The 17,598-nt window shown below is 53.3% G+C and overlaps 3 protein-coding genes across 12 annotated transcripts in view; 1 reads left to right on the forward strand and 2 right to left on the reverse strand.

Annotated features, from left to right (window-relative positions):
• Positions 1–59: 59 nt before the first annotated feature.
• Positions 60–3,187, reverse strand: MRPL54 (mitochondrial ribosomal protein L54). Its single transcript, XM_003123056.6, has 3 exons — positions 3,031–3,187; positions 2,178–2,343; positions 60–1,548 (listed from the first exon to the last, which is right to left on the reverse strand). The coding sequence occupies exons 1-3, from the start codon at positions 3,146–3,148 to the stop codon at positions 1,416–1,418; spliced, it is 417 nt and encodes a 138-aa protein (XP_003123104.1). The 5' UTR covers positions 3,149–3,187; the 3' UTR covers positions 60–1,415.
• A 1,938-nt stretch (positions 3,188–5,125) lies between these two features.
• APBA3 (amyloid beta precursor protein binding family A member 3) overlaps positions 5,126–17,598 on the forward strand; it is a 29,442-nt gene continuing 16,969 nt past the window's right edge. For 2 of the 3 annotated variants that reach the window (XR_014837795.1, XR_002341692.2), the window contains exons 1-11: positions 5,126–5,218; positions 5,837–6,466; positions 6,555–6,594; positions 10,357–10,502; positions 10,634–10,720; positions 10,823–10,984; positions 11,283–11,462; positions 11,587–11,799; positions 12,386–12,505; positions 12,594–12,734; positions 12,820–12,979. Coding sequence is in view for 1 of the 3 variants with exons in the window: in XM_003123055.4 (XP_003123103.1) it covers positions 5,864–6,466; positions 6,555–6,594; positions 10,357–10,502; positions 10,634–10,720; positions 10,823–10,984; positions 11,283–11,462; positions 11,587–11,799; positions 12,386–12,505; positions 12,594–12,734; positions 12,820–12,891 (1,764 nt within the window). In the remaining 2 variants the exon portion in view is untranslated. Of the gene's footprint in view, positions 5,219–5,836; positions 6,467–6,554; positions 6,595–10,356; positions 10,503–10,633; positions 10,721–10,822; positions 10,985–11,282; positions 11,463–11,586; positions 11,800–12,385; positions 12,506–12,593; positions 12,735–12,819; positions 13,037–17,598 lie in introns of those variants that run through there. The other variant, XM_003123055.4, reaches the window with a different exon arrangement.
• Positions 13,129–17,598, reverse strand: part of TJP3 (tight junction protein 3) — a 33,263-nt gene continuing 28,793 nt past the window's right edge. For all 8 annotated transcript variants that reach the window (XM_085013264.1, XM_005661351.4, XM_085013265.1 and 5 more), the window contains 6 exons: positions 16,364–16,434; positions 15,744–15,954; positions 15,561–15,661; positions 14,926–15,189; positions 13,740–13,786; positions 13,129–13,381 (listed from right to left, as the gene is read on the reverse strand). In XM_085013264.1, coding sequence (XP_084869390.1) covers positions 13,279–13,381; positions 13,740–13,786; positions 14,926–15,189; positions 15,561–15,661; positions 15,744–15,954; positions 16,364–16,434 — 797 coding nt within the window. In that variant the 3' untranslated portion in view covers positions 13,129–13,278. The remainder of the gene's footprint in view (positions 13,382–13,739; positions 13,787–14,925; positions 15,190–15,560; positions 15,662–15,743; positions 15,955–16,363; positions 16,435–17,598) is intronic.

A 17,598-nucleotide genomic window follows, 5' to 3' on the forward strand; every position in this document is an offset into this window, starting at 1 on the left:
AATGTCTGCTGGTGTTAAGTGCAAGGGAGAAAAATAAAACCAGCAAGCGCAATCAGGAGTGTGTGCAGGGTTACAATTTAATAGGGTAGTCAGGGGAGGCCTCACGGAGGTGACATCAGAGCAGAGACTTGGAAGTGAAAGAGGGAGCCCCAGGTACATCTGGGGAAAAGCAACCCAGGTAGAGGGCACAGCATGTCCAAGGGCCCTAGGGCAGCACATTGCCTTGTGTGTAGGAGGAAGTGAGGAGGCCTGTGGCTATACCAACTTTGGCTTTTTACCCTGAGAGCCCTGGGGAACCACGAGAGGGTTGGAACAATCAGCCTGCCCACAGCAGGCCACCAGGGATGGCAGGTGTGCGGTAATCCGCCTGGCAGAGTCCTCCTAAGAGGATGAGGGCTCTTATTTTCCTGGGACTAGACAGAATTAGCTGCAGGGACCCTGCTCTGCCCCAGCCCCCCAGGCAGTTACCCAGGTATCTCCAATCCAGGTATCTACCCAGGAGAGGGCATGGCTATAGCAGGGCCCTGGCACTGTGTGCACACACGGTGTACCCTCTAGCTACCTCCAATCTGGTGGACACCCGTGGGGGTGGATAGGAAGATGATCGGTGGGCCCAGGTTCCTCAGATCAAATGATGGTCCAATGAAAATAACCCTGTGACCTTGGTAGGAAGGAAAGAGAAGTCCTTTTCCTCTGTTAGGCTTGCTGAACTGGGTAGGGGGGTGTCAGCCAGGAGCCACACCTGCCCAAGGGAACTACTCACTGGAGTTGAAAGACTCCAGGAATGGAGAGAGCCACATAGCTGAGCACCTGGATCCAGCTGTGCCTGAAGTCAGAACCTACCCCTGGACATTTCAGTTCCTGAAGCTCACAGACTATTCTGCTCCAGATGACTTGGCTCAGGTGTGAGTCCACTGTAACCCAGAGAGGCTTAGCTAGAACCATCCACCCCCAACGTGAGGACAGGGGTTGGGGCCTCTTGGGCAATGCTAGGAATTCCAAGAATCAGGGTAAGAAGCCCAGTGAGGCATGGAAGTGAAGATGGACCTGTAGAAGCCAGACCAACCACTGGGAGTGGAGGCTGGGCCATGGAACCACAGAGTTTGAAGTATACCTCCCTCCCCACTGCCTGCCCCAAGTCCCTCCTGGCCCCAATGTGAGACATGACCCAGCACCATCCAGGGCCTGTCAACAATTGCCCCAAGAAGTCTTTACTGGTCCCCAGGACCTTAATTCGGCCTCACTGTGGGGACCACCCAGGAACCCCAGTGAGAGGAAGATCTCTGTTTTCAGAAAAGTCTGTCTTTTCCGGAAAATAAAAGGTTGTGGGGGCGGGAAGGTGGAGGTACTTCCCCTCCCTACACCTTCTGTCTCCTCAGGTCCTTGGAGGTCCCGGTGCTCTGGTTCCTCGCCTGCTAGAACTTTCGGTTCTTGCTCAGCCGGTTGTGGCGCCAAATGTTGTGTTTCCGCAGCAGCCGCCAGTATTCTCGGGTCTCGGGGTCCAGTTCCTCCAGCTTCTTGGGGGGGCCCACGTTCATCTCGAACAGCCTGACAGGGAGTGGGCGGTAGTTGGGGTTGCAGAGCAGCCCCTGCATGGCTTCCGCACTCCAGGCACTCTAGGCAGAGGCAGCAGCAGGACTGAGTCCCATGGTGGCTGCATGACCTCAGGACCGTCCCTCTCCACCCCTAGCCAGGTTCCTGGTTGTGGAACGAGAGGGTGCTCCTATCCCAATGGCCCTGGGATCTGAGGTGGACCAAGGCTTCTGCCTCCTAGCCATTGTCCCTGTGTCACTGCCTGCCTGTATGGCCTCCCCACTCACTCACTCAACCTCTCTAAACTTTCCCCAGCTTAAAGGATCAGCTCACGCCAAGGGCTTCGACATCCTGCCACCGCCCTCAGGGCCAAGAGCAAAATCCTCCCTGCAGCCCCACCCCCACCCCGGGTGCACACAGGCTGTGCTCCATCAAGTTCCTGTCCTGTCTCCCTCTACTCTCCACCTTGCCCCCTGCTCTCACTAACAGACCAGGTTCAGGTCTTTGCACTGACTGTTCCCATCCACCTCTGAAGCTCTGTTCACCCACTCAGGTCTTGACTCGTATCACCTTCCCAGGGAAGCCTTCTGGAAACCTCAGATTTGACTAGCCAGGCCCTCCTCACCCAGTCCCAGTCCACTTACCACTCTGGGTACTCAGAATCTGGCTTCAGAACGACATCCTGGCCCTCCTTGTAGATATTGACGCCCATGGCATGTGTGGTGAGACGGAAGGGGTCTGTACACACCTCTGGGTCCTTAAGAGCCTCACCGACCACAGCGCCTTTGCCGCCTTTGCCCCCCTTAATGACTGTGATAGGGTAGAATCATTTCAGCCCAACTTCACCCTCAAGAAGCCACCCCTTTCTGCCCTGGCTGGACCTTGTATGCTACATGCAAAACCATTTAAACTGGAACACGGCTACTGCATTAAATGGCACTAACATTCAAGTGACCAAGTCATCCCTTTCCAATTCCATTTTCATTCCTTATGTTTAGCTCATGGAGAAAGTCTCCGCCGGCTGCTTGGTGTTTTTAAACCCTCACAATTGCCAAGTCCCTCCTTTCGACAGAGGAAATCAGGCAAGGGTGTTTCCAGAGAAAATTTCTTTTCGTTTTAATACTTGGATGGGTCCCCATATGGCTCCAATCCTTGCCAAAGGTAACCGATTTGGAGGCAGAAACATGAGAGGTGGCCAACTTCATTACTTCCTCGGCCCCTCAGCCCCGCACCCTTCCAAGAAAACCCTTTCCCAGTAAGGCGACTTTGCTCCAGCTAGCACAGACCCCAGCCACAGCCTTAGGGGCTTCACGCTGGTGCCGGCGCACTGACTGCAATCGCGCCCAGGTACCTCGAACTGCGCCTGCACAGAGCTAAGCAGCGGCCTCTGAGTTTGCGTGCTGATTCTAGGACGCGCCTCCCCAACCCGCGCTTGCGCACTACCAACTTCCCAATGTTCCCACCACTGCCGTCTTGGTCTCTCGTAACCCAGCTCACCCGGTCTTTTGGCGTAATTTCGTACATGGAGTCGCCCAGAAACGGCGGCATCTGAGAGCTCCCAGGCCCGCCAGGCGGCCCAGCTACGGGCAGCCCCGAAAAGGCGTCTGGCCGCCATGACCTATGCCGACTGCCCGCACGTGCACGTTTCCGGAATACGTCAGCGACCGAAGGGTGCCTGGGAGTTGTAGGCTCCTAGCGATTTATGGGGAGCGTAGTATTTTGTCTTAGGGCAACATTTATTTTGACTGCTTTAAACTTTTATAGATATCCCTAGTTTACTGCAGGAGGGGACTTTCAAAGGATGTGGATTTTTTTAAAAACTTTTATTAAAATATAGTTGATTTACAATGTTGTGTTTTTTTCAGCTGTATAACAAAGGGATCGTTACACATGTATGTATACTTTGTTAGCTTCTTTTTCATTACAGGTTATTACAAGATATTGAATGTAGCTCCCTGTACTATACAGTAGGTTTTCCTTGATTCAAAGGATGTTTCCTTGACTTCTTGTCCTTTGGTTTCTTATCACTTCCCTTAAGTATCACACCTTATACATTCCTGATTCTATTCAATGAGCAATTACTGAAAACCTGAAGGTAATAAAAGCTGACATATATTAGACTCATTATGTCCCAACCCTATTGCTAAATCCATAATCAGCTCGATTTTGTTTAATTCTCATGATTAGGAGGTAGGTATGTATTTTATCATCCTCAGTTTACAATTAAGGAAGCCAGAAGCTCAGGGAGGTAACGTTAAGACAGGTGAGCCATTCTGCTAACCCTAACCCTCCCTACTGTGAGCTAAAGTCCGTCCACAGTATGGTCCCTGCCCTGCTTCCAGTGTCCCTGGAATTGAGAGAATCTCTTAACGCTAGTTTAGGATTTTCCAGTCTCATTTCTTTCTTTCTTCATTTTTTCCCCTGTCTTTTTAGGGGCCCCACCCATGGCACATGGACATTTCGAGGCTAGGAGTCAAATCGAGTGGTAGCTGCCAGTCTACACCACAGCAATACAGGATCTGAGCCACACCTGTGGCCTACACCACAGTTTAAAGCAACGCTGGATCCTTAACCCACTGAGTGAGGCCCAGAATGCCAGTCGGTCTGATTCGTTACCACTGAGCCACAATGGCAACTCCCAGTCTCATTTCTTCATCTTTTTCTTTCTTTTTTAGTGTCGGTGGCATGTGGAAGTTCCTGGGTCAGGGATCAAACCCGCACCACAGTGGTAACCAGAGCCACGAGCCACATCAGTGACAACTGCCAGATCTAGCTGAGCCACACTTTTGATTTTTGGCTCCAGCATGCGGAATCTCAGTTCTCAGACTATGGATTTGAACTTTGGCTGCAGCAGCGACAACGCTGAGTCCTAACCACTAGACCACTAGGGAACTCCCAAGCAGTGCTTTTTTTCTTTTCTTCTTCTTCTTTTTTTTTTTTTTTTTTTGTTTTCCTTTTTGCCATTTCTTGGGCCGCTCCCATGGCACATGGAGGTTCCCAGGCTAGGGGTCGAATCAGAGCTGCAGCCGCCGGCCTACGCTAGAGCCACAGCAACGTGGGATCCGAGCCACTTCTGTAACCTACACCACAGCTCACAGCAACGCCGGATCCTTAACCCACTGAGCAAGGCCAGGGATCGAACCCACAACCTCATGGTTCCTAGTCGGATTCGTTAACCACTGAGCCACGACGGGAACTCCATCTTTTCTTTTTTCTTTTTAGGGCACAAGCGGAATATGGAGGTTCCCATGCTAGGGGTCAAATCCGAGCTGTAGCGGCGGACCCTTAACCCTGCGATGGAACCCGCGTCCCCAATGTATGCTAGTCAGATTCGTTTCCGCTGAGCCAGGATGGGGACTCCACAATCAGCGTTCTTTTTAACCCCATATTGCAGTTGAGGAAAAAAGCCTCAGAGGCCAGCTCTTGGGTTTCACTCTGGGTAAATGGAAGTCTGGGATTCAAACTAGCGGCCCCAACATCTAGCGCCCCCTCGCGGAGGGTCAGAACTACATTTCCCAGCAAGCCCCGGGGACGTGCGCATGCCCAGTGATCCAGGAGGACTGCGCGGACAGATCTGCCGGCGCCCTGTCTGGGAATTGGCAAGCGGCGGCGCCTGGCAGGACTGGACCAACTCTGGCGCAGGGTCCTGGGGGCCTCGTGGGTTGAGACCACCTCGGTTTGGGACGTGAGTATCCTGGAGGGGCAGAGCGAGGTCTGGGGACAGCGCCTGAGGTCACAGGTCTGAAGTCTTGAGTCTGGGGTCTGAGCGAGAACAGGTACTTAGTTCTCCGCTTTAGAGTCAAGTTATGTCTTCAGGCTGGGTCTGAGGTCGAGGTCCGAGCCTGGGGTCAATCTTGAGCATGGCATTGGAGGTCTTGAGATGAAAGTCTGCTTTTTGGCGTATTGGAGCTCTAGTATTAAGTTTGAAGTTTGGGGTCTTGAATCCCGGGTCTCAGAGACCTCTACCTGTCTAGTCTGTATGGTAAGGGTGTGTCTCCAGTCTGGGGAGGAAGACTTGGAAGAACCAGGGCTGGGATGAACATCGTCCGTGGAAGGGGTGAGGTCTGGGGTAACAGGTACCTAAGAATCCCCTGGGGTTTGTAGTGAGAGGGATGGGGAACCTCTGCCTTAAAACTGCTCCTTCTGCCCTCAGTTTCCTTATCTGTAAAATGGGGATCATAGCAAAGCCTTCATTGGAGGGTATGGCGGGGATTACATTGTGTGTCCTGTATGAACAGCACCCAGCTAGCACCTAGTAACAGGTTGGTACCCAGGAAATCTCATCTTTGATTCTATTTTTCAGATGCTGGCTTGAGCCTGGGGTCCTGGCATGGAATTCCTAACAGCCTCCCAACCTCCTCCAGGATCTCCAGCCTCCCAACCTCCTCCAGGATCTCCAGCCATGGAGTTGGAGGAACCCAAGGATACACTTTTGCCCTCTCAGGATCTCTCCTCTGATTGCCAGTGGGACCCAGCGCCAGGAGGCCATAGCAGCCTGAGTCAAATGGAACTTGATGGGCTAAATATTCAGGACCTGGTACAACAGTTTGAAGCTCTGCCAGGTGATCTGGTGGGCCTGTCCCCAGATGGAGCCCCATGTCCCCTGCACATTGCCACTGGCCATGGTCTGGCCTCACAGGACATCACCGATGCCCATGGGCTCTTGTCTGCTGAGGCTGGCCGCGATGACTTGCTGAGCCTTTTGCAGCAAGATGAGTGCCCTCCTTCCCAGTTGTGTCCCCAGGAACCTCTGGACCCTGCTCCTCGCCTGTTGCAGCCCCCTGAGGACCCAGAGGAAGATGCTGGCCCTCAGGAGTGGGCTGAGGGAGCCTCTGCTGAGCGGGGTGGCAGTGGGAGTTCAAGCAGCTCCCCGGAACCCTGGCTGGAGACAGTACCTCTGGTTGCTCCTGAAGAGCCACCTGCCAATGTCAAGGTAGAGCCTGCCCTGCCCCTGAGGCCACCTCCACTGCTGGAAGCCAAGAAGGAGGACTCAGGCCTGTCCCTCTTCTATCTTCTTCCAGAGTCCCGAGACCCTGGCTTCATACCCTGCCCTCCAGGAGGGTGAGTGTCCCACCCACCCTGGCCCCAGGGACTTAGGGACTTCAGATTGGCCCAACTCAAGTTCCCAAAATCTGGCAAAAAGTTTGCCAGAAAGAAGTTGTTTCTATAGAGGCTCTGAGGTTGGCTTTGAGGAGATTCCAGATACTGGGGGAAGGGAGACATTCATGAGAATTCTCTGCAAGGAGTAGGGGGTGGTAGGGCATGCTTGGCAAATTGTAGCCCTAGATTCTAGAGCAAGGGTTGGCAAATAACTGTCTGTGGATCAAATCCAGCCTGCCACTTATTGTGGTATGTCTTGTGAGCTAAGATGACCTTTGCATTTTTATTTTATTTATTTATAAATTTTTTATTTATTTTTGCTTTTTAGGGCCACACCAGCAGCTAGGGGGTCGAATCAAAGCTAAAAAGCAAAAACATAAAAATGAAAACGAGGAGTTACCATTGTGGCTCAGTGGTTAACAGATCCGACTAGGAACCATGAAGTTGCAGGTTTGATCCCTGGCCTCGCTCAGTGGGTTAAGGATCCGGCATCGTTGCCGTGAGCTATGGTGTAAGTCGCAAATGCGGCTTGGATCTGACATTGCTGTGCCTGTGGCAAAGGCCGGCAGCTATAGCTCCAATTAGACCCCTAGCCTGGGAACCTCCATATGCCGCAGGTGTGGCCCTAGAAAATACAAAAAGACAAGAAAAAAGAAAATGATAGGTAGTTTAAGTATTCACAAATAAAGTTTTACTGGGATAAACTCATGCCCTTGCATTCATGTGTTGTCTGTGGCAGCTTTTTGTTACAACAGCCAGGCTGAGTAGTTGCAAAATAGACTTATCTGGCCTACAAAATAAAAAATACTTACTGTTCAGCCCTTTGCAGAAGATTTTGCCAGTTTCCCCTCACAGCATGAGAAGATCTGTTCTAGAATATTCCCCCCAATGGAGTTCCCATCGTGGCGCAGTGGAAACGAATCCTACTGGGAACCATGAGGTTGCAGGTTCGATCCCTGCTCTCGCTCAATGTGTTAAGGATCTGGCGTTGCTGTGAGCTGTGGTGTAGGTCGCAGACGCAGCTTGGATCTGGTGTTGCTGTGGCTGGGGTGTAGGCCAGCTGCTACAGCTCTGATTTGACCCCTAGCCTGGGAACCTCCATATGCCATGGGTGTGGCCCTCAAAAAAAAAAAAAAAAAAAAAGACAATAGAATATTCACCCCAAACTACATGAGATTCTGGGTCAAATATCAAGTTCTTTGGTTATAGGAAAGGGAACTGTTTAGGACTTGTCCTTCCAAGAAAGTTCTACAATAGGTGGAACTGTGACTCACATAGGGAGTTCCAGAACTTGGAATTTGCCCGTGGTTCTAGGTTAAAGTGACCTGGGCTAGGTTCTGAAGTGATGAACGGAGCTGTTGGGTTCTACTCAGCTGTTGTTCTAGAATAGTGAAGTGAATCAAATTTCTCTCTGGTTCTAGACCCTTAGGAGTTGTACTAAAACAGGGCAGAGTTGTCTAGTTCTAGAGTTGTCAGAAAGTTCTAGGGCTCTACAACAAAAATATAATTTGAGCCACATGTCACTTGAAATTTTTTAGTTATCCACATTTAAAAACCAAACACTTGGAGTTCCCACTGTGGTGCAGTGGGTTGAGAATCTGACTGCTGTGGCTTGGGTTGCTGCAGAGGCATGGATTTGATCCCCAGTCCAGTCAGGCACAGTGGGTAAAGGATCCCGAATTACCATGACTGTAGCTTTGGTTGCAGCTGCAGCTCAGATTTGGATTCAGTCCCTGGCCTGGGAACTTCTTTATTTATTTATTTATTTTATTTTATTTTATTTATTTCTTTTTTTTTTTTTTGCCTTTTCTAGGGCCGCTCTCGTGGCATATGGAGGTTCCCAGTTTAGGGGTCGAATCGGAGCTGTAGCCGCTGGCCTACACCACAGCCACAGCAATGCAGATCCGATCCGCATCTGCAACTTACACCACAGCTCACAGCAACGCCAGATCCTTTAACCCACTGAGCAAGGCCAGGGACCGAACCTGCAACCTCATGGTTCCTAGTCGGATTCGTTAACCACTGCGCCATGACGGGAACTCCTAGCCTGGGAACTTCTGTATGCTGAGTGTGAGGCCATTAAAAGGAAAAAAAATTTTAAAAACCAAACACTTAAAATTAACTTTTGGGGAGTTCCTGTTGTGGCTCAGCAAGTTACAAACCTGACTAGTAATCCTGAAGTTGCAGGTTTGATCCCTGGCCTCAGTGGGTTAAGGATCTGGAGTCCTGGTGAGCTATGGTGTAGGTTGCAGATGTGGCTTGAACCTGGTATTGCTGTGGCTGTGGTGTAGGCTGGCAGTTGCAGCTCCAATTTGACCCCTAGCCTGGGACCCTCCATATGCAGCAGGTGCGGCCCTAAAAAAACAAAAAACAAAAATAAAACCCCAAAACATTAAAAGGTATTTTAGCATGATCAATGTTTTATAGTCATTTTACTCTTTTTCACATGTGAGCTTCAAAATCCAGTATACGTTTTGTACTTGCAGCACATCTCAGTCCAGACCAGCTCCATTTCAAGTGCACAATTTCCCATGCCCTTGGTAGCCACATGTGCCTAGTGGCTACCATACTGGATGGTGCAGTTCTTTAAGTCGCAGGGAAAAATTACATGTTATTCTGGAATGCTCAGATCATGACAGACAATGGGTAGACCTGGCCATGGTTTAAGTTCACAGGAATGCGGTTTAATTTCTCAGGGCTTATACCTGTGGTTCTAAACTGAAAACCGACAGCTATTGGTTAGAATATTCTAAAACCACTGACAGAGCCGTCTGGCTCAGGGAATTCTAGAGCTGTTTGGCAAAGCTTTCAGTGGCTTTGGGCTGGGTCAGGGGGTTCCAGAACTAGAAGCAGAGTTGTTTGTTTCTGGACTTTTCAGATAATTCTTTTCTAAGAATTGAATTGCTACGTTCATCTACCATCATGAATTGTTGGGGAATTCTAGAACTGTAGGAAGAGCTTCTTGATGCTGTCATGATTTAAAAGTTCTAGAATCACAGAGTGGGAAGGTCTGGTTCTGAAGTATAGGTTTCTAGAATCCTTGGCAGAATTCTGTGCCTTGAGACCTGTCAGTTCTGGAATCATAGATCTAGGTTTGGAACACCTGGGATTCTGGACAGTGTGAGAGTTTGAGGTATGTGGACTGTTGCCTCTTTCAACTTTGTTTCAGCAGTTCTGTATTCGTGGAGTGCTGTTGACTATGGTCCTGGGCCAATAGGAGAGAATTGTAGAACAGTGGGGCAGAGCTGACTGGCTCTAGATTGGGAGGCCGGGGGTGGGGGTGGGGGTGGAGATTCCAGAACCATCTAGTGGAGTTGACTATGGTTCTACAATGTCACGGGTTTTAGAAAGACTGTTTTTAGTCTGATCCTCCAATTCTAGAAACACAGGGTGGAGGTGTCAGGGCATCAGAGGTATTTGGGGATCCGGCTGAGGTTCTGGACGCACAGTGTGCTCTTGAGTCTGCGTCCTCTGCCAAGGAGCCCTTGAGCCTTGGGCAGAGCCACTCCAGACCGATGGAGGGCTCTATAGCTGTAAAGGCCAAGCTTCTCTGTGGCTCTGGCTGATGGGGATAGTTCTGGAACAGTGGGCAGATCTGTGCAGCTCAAAGGGCTAAGCCACAGGGCAGAACTCTGTGCTTCCAGACTCTGGGCAGAGACTGCGAGGGTGGACAAGCCTGGTAGGGATTCTTGGAGGCTGACCTGGCTCTGCTGTCGCCCTCAGTATCCGGCCCCTGTGATCATGAAGACCTCCTAGATGGTGTCATGTTTGGGGCCAAATACCTGGGCTCCACCCAGCTGGTGTCCGAGCGCAACCCGCCCCCCAGCACACGCATGGCGCAGGCTCAGGAGGCCATGGACCGCGTCAAGGTGAAGCCAGGGGCCAATGGGTGGGTGGGCGGGCAGGTAGGCTGCAGACTGTGTCCTCTGAGGCCCTGCAAGCCTGGCGGGGCAGAAGCTGGGTCTTTGGGGGCCTCCACCTCCCACCCCACCCCCCACAGGCCCCTGATGGGGAGACTCAGCCCATGACGGAGGTGGACCTCTTCGTCTCCACCAAGAGGGTCAAGGTTCTGATGGCCAACTCTCAGGTATGGGGCCCTGGCCTGGCCTCTGGGGTGTGGGGGGACTCCACCAAGGGCGTCTCCCACCCCTTGCAGCCCACCCAGCCCCGTCTCCCCGTCCCGCTCCAGGAGGCCATGATGGACCACGCCCTGCAGACCATCTCCTACATCGCTGACATTGGCAGCGTGCTGGTGCTCATGGCCCGGCGGAGGGTGGCCCGGCGTCCGGCACCCCAGGCCCATAGCCGCCGGCTCTACAAGATGATTTGCCACGTGTTCCACTCAGAGGATGTGAGCAGCAGGGTTCCAAGTGTCCTGGGGGAGAGGCGGGCCCCTGCCCTCTGCCAGAGCCCCACCTTGCCACACTGTCACCCTAGTATTCCTCCATCCTCACCCTCCTGTAGGCCCCTGAGCCATATATTCTGGGCCTTTTTGTAAGACCTGAGACTGGCGGCCAGTGGACTCCCCAGAAATGGCCCCACCTGGTCTCCCTCTCTCTACCCCCATAGATTCTCAGGCAGCAGTCTGGGGGGACAGTCCTGCTTGGAGGTGGGTGGGACCACCAAAGAGGTGCTGCCTGTCCCCACAGGCTCAACTCATCGCTCAGGCCATCGGCCAGGCCTTTGCAGTGGCCTACAGTCAGTTCCTGAGGGAAAGTGGGATCGACCCCAGCCAGGTGGGCACTCAGCAGAGCCAGGGGGCCACAGGCCCCGGGCACCTCCACAACGGGGACCTCGACCACTTCTCCAACAGTGAAAACTGCAGGGAGGTAAGCAAGTAGGTCCTCTCACCCTAGCCCACCAAGTGGTCCTGAAGCCCCCTCCCGCTCTGTGCCTCCCTCCAGCCCCCCACCTCCTCTAACCAGTCCTTCAGCCCCACCTTTACCCCCCCAGGTATGCATCGAGAAACGCCGGGGCGAGGGTCTGGGTGTGGCCCTGGTGGAGTCGGGTTGGGGCTCCTTGCTCCCCACAGCTGTCATCGCCAACCTGCTGCATGGGGGCCCAGCCGAGCGCTCTGGGGCCCTTAGCATCGGGGACCGCATCACCGCCATCAACGGGACCAGCCTGGTGGGGCTTCCCCTGGCCGCCTGCCAGGCCGCCGTCCGCGTGAGTCCTCAGGGATGGCAAGGGCAGAGGGACTGCAGGGGCCCCCCAGTGGCAGGCCTGCCTCCCCATGTAGCTGGGAAAGGGAGCCAAGGCCACAGAGGCCCCTTCCCTGGCCAAGTCTCTGTGGCCCAGTCCAGAAGGGACAGGTAGAACTTCAGTGTCCAGGGTGGTCCTGCTGGTGCAGGAGGAGGGGAACACAAGCAACCTCTCCTTGCCACAAGGCAGCAGGTGTTTTTTTGAGTCTTGACCCTCGTCCAGGTGGGGAAACTGAGGCCCGGAGAAGGGGAGGGACCTGGCTAGGCCAAAAGGGCAAGGCTGACACTGTCCACACAGCTTGTTACTGAGTGTTTGTAACCCTACCTTGTGGGCACTGCTGGAACCTTCCTTTGACCATGAGGAAACAGGCCCAGGGAAGTGAGAGGTGGCACAGCCCTGACACCAAGCCTCCCAGCTCTGGACTGTGTTCTAGAATCTATAGCTTTCATTTTATGGGTGGGTAAATTGAGGTCCCAAGGGCTGCAGATGAGCAGGAGGTCCGGCAGCCCCCCAGAGGCCTGGCCAGGCTAACAGCCCCAGCTCTGCACAGGAAGTGAAGTCGCAGACGCTGGTGACCCTCAGCATCGTCCACTGCCCTCCCGTCACCACGGCCATCATCCGCCGGCCCCACGTCCGCGAGCAGCTGGGCTTCTGCGTAGAGGATGGCATTGTGAGCCCCCAGCCCGGGAACCAGGTGGGGGGATGGGCAGCCCCGAGCGTGGCTCCTTGAGCAGCACGGCCCTTCTTGTCCCTTCTAGATCTGCAGCCTTCTCCGGGGTGGTATCGCCGAGCGCGGGGGCGTCCGAGTGGGACACCGCATCATTGAGATCAATGGGCACAGTGTGGTGGCCACACCCCACGACCGTATCATTGAGCTGCTCACCGAGGCCCATATTGAGGTGCGGGGTGGTGGGCGGGGCCCGGTGGGCGGGACCGGCAGTGGGAGGGCCCGTCCCCCAGCCACCGCCTTCTCTCCGCCCCCAGGTCCACATCAAGACGATGCCTGCTGCCACCTACCGCCTGCTCACAGGCCAGGAGCAGCCTGTGTACCTGTGACCCACGACCTTCACCCCCACCACTGTGCCTTAGTCCCCCCAGCCCTGGAACTCCTGCAGACTCGCCTCGGCTGGCCACGGCCCCAAAGGTTTCTTGGCTCTATATTATTTTTTGGATGTAAAAAATTAAAAACTTTTCAAATGGGCAAGGTCTCAGATCGGGGTCTGTGGGGTCATGAGAGGAAAGACAGCACCTGACTCTGGCCCCTTGTCCCTAGAAGTCACTAGAAGCCAGTGCTGTGAAAATACTCTATTTATTAAAGACCAGGTAGAGGGAGGCAGTTTTCCAGTTTCCCCCCACACACTGTTTCCAGGTTCTATATAGGAAACTGAGGTTCAGCTCCAAGGAGGAAAAGGGAGGACAGGCCAGCTGGCCATCTGGGAAGGGTCACAGGTCAGTGGCCGGGCCCCAGTTGTAGCTGTCATCATCTGAAGACTCCACATCTCGGGCTCGTGTAAACTTTTTTCTCAGCGCATCCTGCCCATATGTCCTGGGAATCAGAAAACAGAAGCTGTGGGTTGGGAGGGTACCTATCTTTAACTAAGTTGATTCTGAACTAGGCACAGTGGATATGGGCAGAGATGAGCAAGACTAACAAACTCCTGCACATCCTTCAAAGCCCAGCTCCAATATCCCCTCCTTCATAAAACCTTCCCAGTCCTCCCAGGAAGAAGATTCCTACTCCTATGGCCCTGACTGCATGTGGCTTGCAGTGGCTCTCTCTGGTCTGTTTTGCCCCCTGGGCTCGAGACCAGAGAGAGTTTGAAAAAAGGTCTTTTTTCAAACTCCAAACCCTGGGTCCTGGGGAAAGGGCTGAGGGGCCTAATGTGGCATGTAAGGACTCTTACCGCATGCTGTCCTGTCGCCACTGACCCTGTGGGTGGCGGCCATCCACCTTGGAGAGGGAGAAAGGAGGTTAACACTTCCCCTCAAAAGTATGATAAACTGAGATGAGTTAACCACTCCCCTCATCTCCCCACCTTTGCCTAAGGCTACCCACAGGCTTTCTCCTTGTCCCCACACTAGTGCAGCCTGTCCCCAGTTTTATAACAGCACCAAGGCCTTAACCAGTGAGGCCATAAGGGAAGTCTGATCCCCAGTTTTAGTTGAGAAAACAGGCTAGGACAAGAGTAAGGCCTTGGCTGAGGTCTCCCAGGCTGTCAGCAAAAGTGGAGTTGGGCTTCCCATCTATGATATTCCTCAGAGGGCTGCTGTCAAATGTGCGTAGGAGAAAAGAAAAAAATGTATATAGGAGTCGGCCATTGTGGCGCAGTGGAAACAAATCCAACTACAAACCATGAGGTTGTGGGCTCAATCCGTGGCCTTGCTCAGTGGGTTAAGGATCAGGTGGTGCTGTGAGCTGTGGTATAGGTCGCAGACATGGCTCGGATCCTGTGTTGCTGTGGCTTTGGTGTAGGCTGGCAGCCCTAGCTCTGACTGGACCCTTAGCCTGGGAACCTCCATATGTCGTGGGTGCGGCCCTAAAAAGCGAAAAAAAAAAAAAAGTGCATAAATGTGTTTGTGTACGTCAAATACTTATACCAGAGCCTGCCTCTTAAGCAGGATGCCAGAGACAGTTGAGCAGGTTGGATATTGCACAATCCCACGGGGTGCCATTCTACCGGAAACATAATAGATTTGTGCATTTTTACATTTCCCTGAGGGTCTGGAGGAATTTGTCCAATTCACCAAAAGGCACCTTGGGCTGAGACAGCCCCACACGGAATTCGAGCCAGGTCAATATTTGTTAAATGCCTGACTACTGTGGGCTGGGACTTGGACTGAATTTAAATACCCAGCTTGTGACATTAAGACTTTTGCCTCAGTCCTGGTAACCCAGATAAGGAAACTCATGCAGAGGTTGCAGTATTTGCTTAAGTGACTCATTGGTTCAGATACCTTAGGTCCAGGTCTGAGATACTGATCTGATCAGGGAAGTTTCTCTTCCTTGATACCCTGGCAGAAAATGAGCTCCCTGCATGTCTTTGCCCAGTCCAGAGACCCTTGCCACAGCCACCCCAGTGCTTTACTTACCTGGGGTGCCTGGTGACCTGAGGGTCTTCCATGATCCTGCAGGATCTGGGGCTCATCCGCCAGCACGGGCTCAGAGGACCGGGCCAGGGCTGGTGCCGGGGGCTCCTCATCCACGTCTGTGTAAGGCCCACCCTCGCCATCCGTGTAGCCCTCGCCGTCTGTCTCATAGTCACTGTTGACGCGGCTGTCACAGCTCAGATCCGCAGAGCTGTCAGCCAGGTCACGGTGGGGGAGGTCCAGGTTGTCCTCTGAAGAGCTGTCCAGCTGCAGGTGCACGTGGCCTGGCTGAGCTGAGACCCCCGGACCTGCCCCTCCCTGATCTGAGACCAGACCCCTGACCTGAGACACCACTCTTCAAACTCCAGTCCCAACCTCAAACTGAGGCTTAACGCTTGACCCCAAGATGAGTTCTGACCATTGACCTTGCACAAGACTGAGTCCCCATTTTGGAGGTGAGTCCCAACCCTGACTCTAACCCTAGGAGAAGACCCCAATCTCCAAACTGAGTCCCCAATCCCATCTTACCCCAGGAACCAGGTCTAGACCCTAGCCTCAGCTCAAATTTTGGCCTTAGCAATGCCCTCTGCTCTAGCCCCAGCCCTGGCTCGACAGTTCCCAAACCCTGGACTGGGTACCTGGTCCTCAGCTGTCCAGATGGGCCGAGTCTGCTGCTCCCTGATGATAGCCTTGAGCTCTTGGTACCAGGAGTCGCTTGTGCCTTGCAGGGGGATGGTGGCTGTGGGGAGGGGGCATCAGCATGGGCGCAAGACTCAGGCCAGGACCCACTGCCCGCCCTGGACCCCCTGCTCCCGCCCCACCTGTGAAGAGGTGGTCGCTGTGCTTCCGCAGCTTCTGGGCCTGTGCATAGAGGCGGCGGGAGCTGCGGCGGGAGGCGGGTGCCAGCCACTGACGCAGTGCCTTGAGGGCTGTCCGGCTCTCAGGGACACAGAAGACCACAATGGGGTAGTATTGCACATAGTTGAGGCGCTCGATGGCTGAGGGTGTCACATCCAGGAGCGCGTGCTTGTCCTGGGTGGGGCCAGTGTTGGGAGCAGGGAAGGGGGGAAGATAGACAGTAGAGAGAAAAACACACCCAGGGACAGGTGAAGAATCAGACAGATGGAGATGAAGGGTTTGTGGTCAGAGTGGAATGTGGCTTCTCACATCCACAGGCCAGCATGTTTGGGTGGGGCTCAGTGATAGCTTCAGCACAGTGTGTTAAGCATGAGAGCCCTAGTTTGAGTCTCTGCCTTTTCTCAGGGCTTGCTGCTGTGTGACTCTGGGCAAGGTTCTGTCCCCCTCAAGTCCCCCACCTCACAAAGCATTCCAAGAGGGTGTGGAAAACCACGCCTTCGGGGTGTGGGACAAGAACAGGTTAGAGGCCAGGGCCGTGGTTTCCCCACCCATGAACTGGGACCCACAGCAGAGCCTTGCTTACTTTTTCTGCAATCACCCGCACGGTGTCCAGTTTGATGATCTTGGAGGGGCTGTCAGTCCTCAACACACTCTCTGTGGAGGGGAGAGGCAACGGGCAGCTTCAGAAGGGCAGTCTGCTGGCCCTTCAGGTTCTACCTGCCCCTCCCCTGCTCAAGAATGCACCATGGCTCTCCATGGCCTTGCAGAGAAATCCTAACACCAGCAGCTCCTTTTGGCCTCAGGGCCTGATACTACCCTGGGTCCCCTCCTCCTCCTGAACAGGAGTGGCTGTTGCCCATCTGGCAAATGGAGAAACTGAACTTCAGGGACATAAGTCACCAGCTCAGAGTCACTAAGCCAATGAGTGGCATGGTGGGGAGGCTGACTCAGAGTCTATGCTCCAGATACTCATTCTCCCAGGCTCAGTCCCAACTCTGGGCCTTGCCTTAGCTTGGGCACTGATCCAAAAGAAGCTACTCTCCCATGTGTCCTCAAGGACCTTAGCACTGCTTCCTCCAGGAATCCCTCCTCTATAGCCTTGCAGCAAGGGGAGGCAGACCCTGCCCTGGGGGGCCTAAAAGGGAGGGGGACACTACCTTATATCTTTGTTGTGATAAAATGTATGTAACAAAATGCACCATTGATGATAATAACTACATTTAAGTGCACAGCCCAGTGGCATTAGGCACATTCACACCACTTCCGACCATCCCCCACCATCCATCTCTAGAAATTTCTTATCTTCCCAAACTGAAACTGTGTCCTCAAACACTCACTCCCCAGCCCCAGGCCCCCACCATCAACTGCCTGTCTCTGTGAATCTGACTTCCTTAGGGACCTCCTCTGGGTGGAATCACACAGTACTTGTCTTTTTGTGTCTGGCTTATTTCACTCAGCATCGTGTTCTCAAGGTTCACCCATGTTGTAGCATGTGTCAAAATTTCCTCTCTTTTTTTTCTTTTTTGGCCACCCCCCAGTGCATATGGCGTTCCCAGGCCAGGGATCAGATTGGAGCCACAGCTGTGACCTAAGCTGCAACTGTGGCAACACCAGATCCTTAACCCACTGTGCTGGGCCAGGGATTGAACCTGCATCCCAATGCCCCAAGATGCCACCAATCCCACTGTGCCACAGTGGGAACTCCTTTCCTTCCTTTTTAAAAGCTGAATAATATTCCATTATGTGGATGGACCACATTTTATTTATCCATTACCTGTTGATGGATGCTTGGGTCATGTCCACCTTTTGGCTACGGTG

Source organism: Sus scrofa, chromosome 2 (assembly GCF_054392235.1).
Source record: "Sus scrofa isolate SSC_HxYL_T2T_F1_AM1 chromosome 2, Sscrofa_HxYL_maternal_Yorkshire_Landrace_v2.0, whole genome shotgun sequence".
In the NCBI taxonomy this organism is placed as follows: domain Eukaryota; kingdom Metazoa; phylum Chordata; class Mammalia; order Artiodactyla; family Suidae; genus Sus; species Sus scrofa.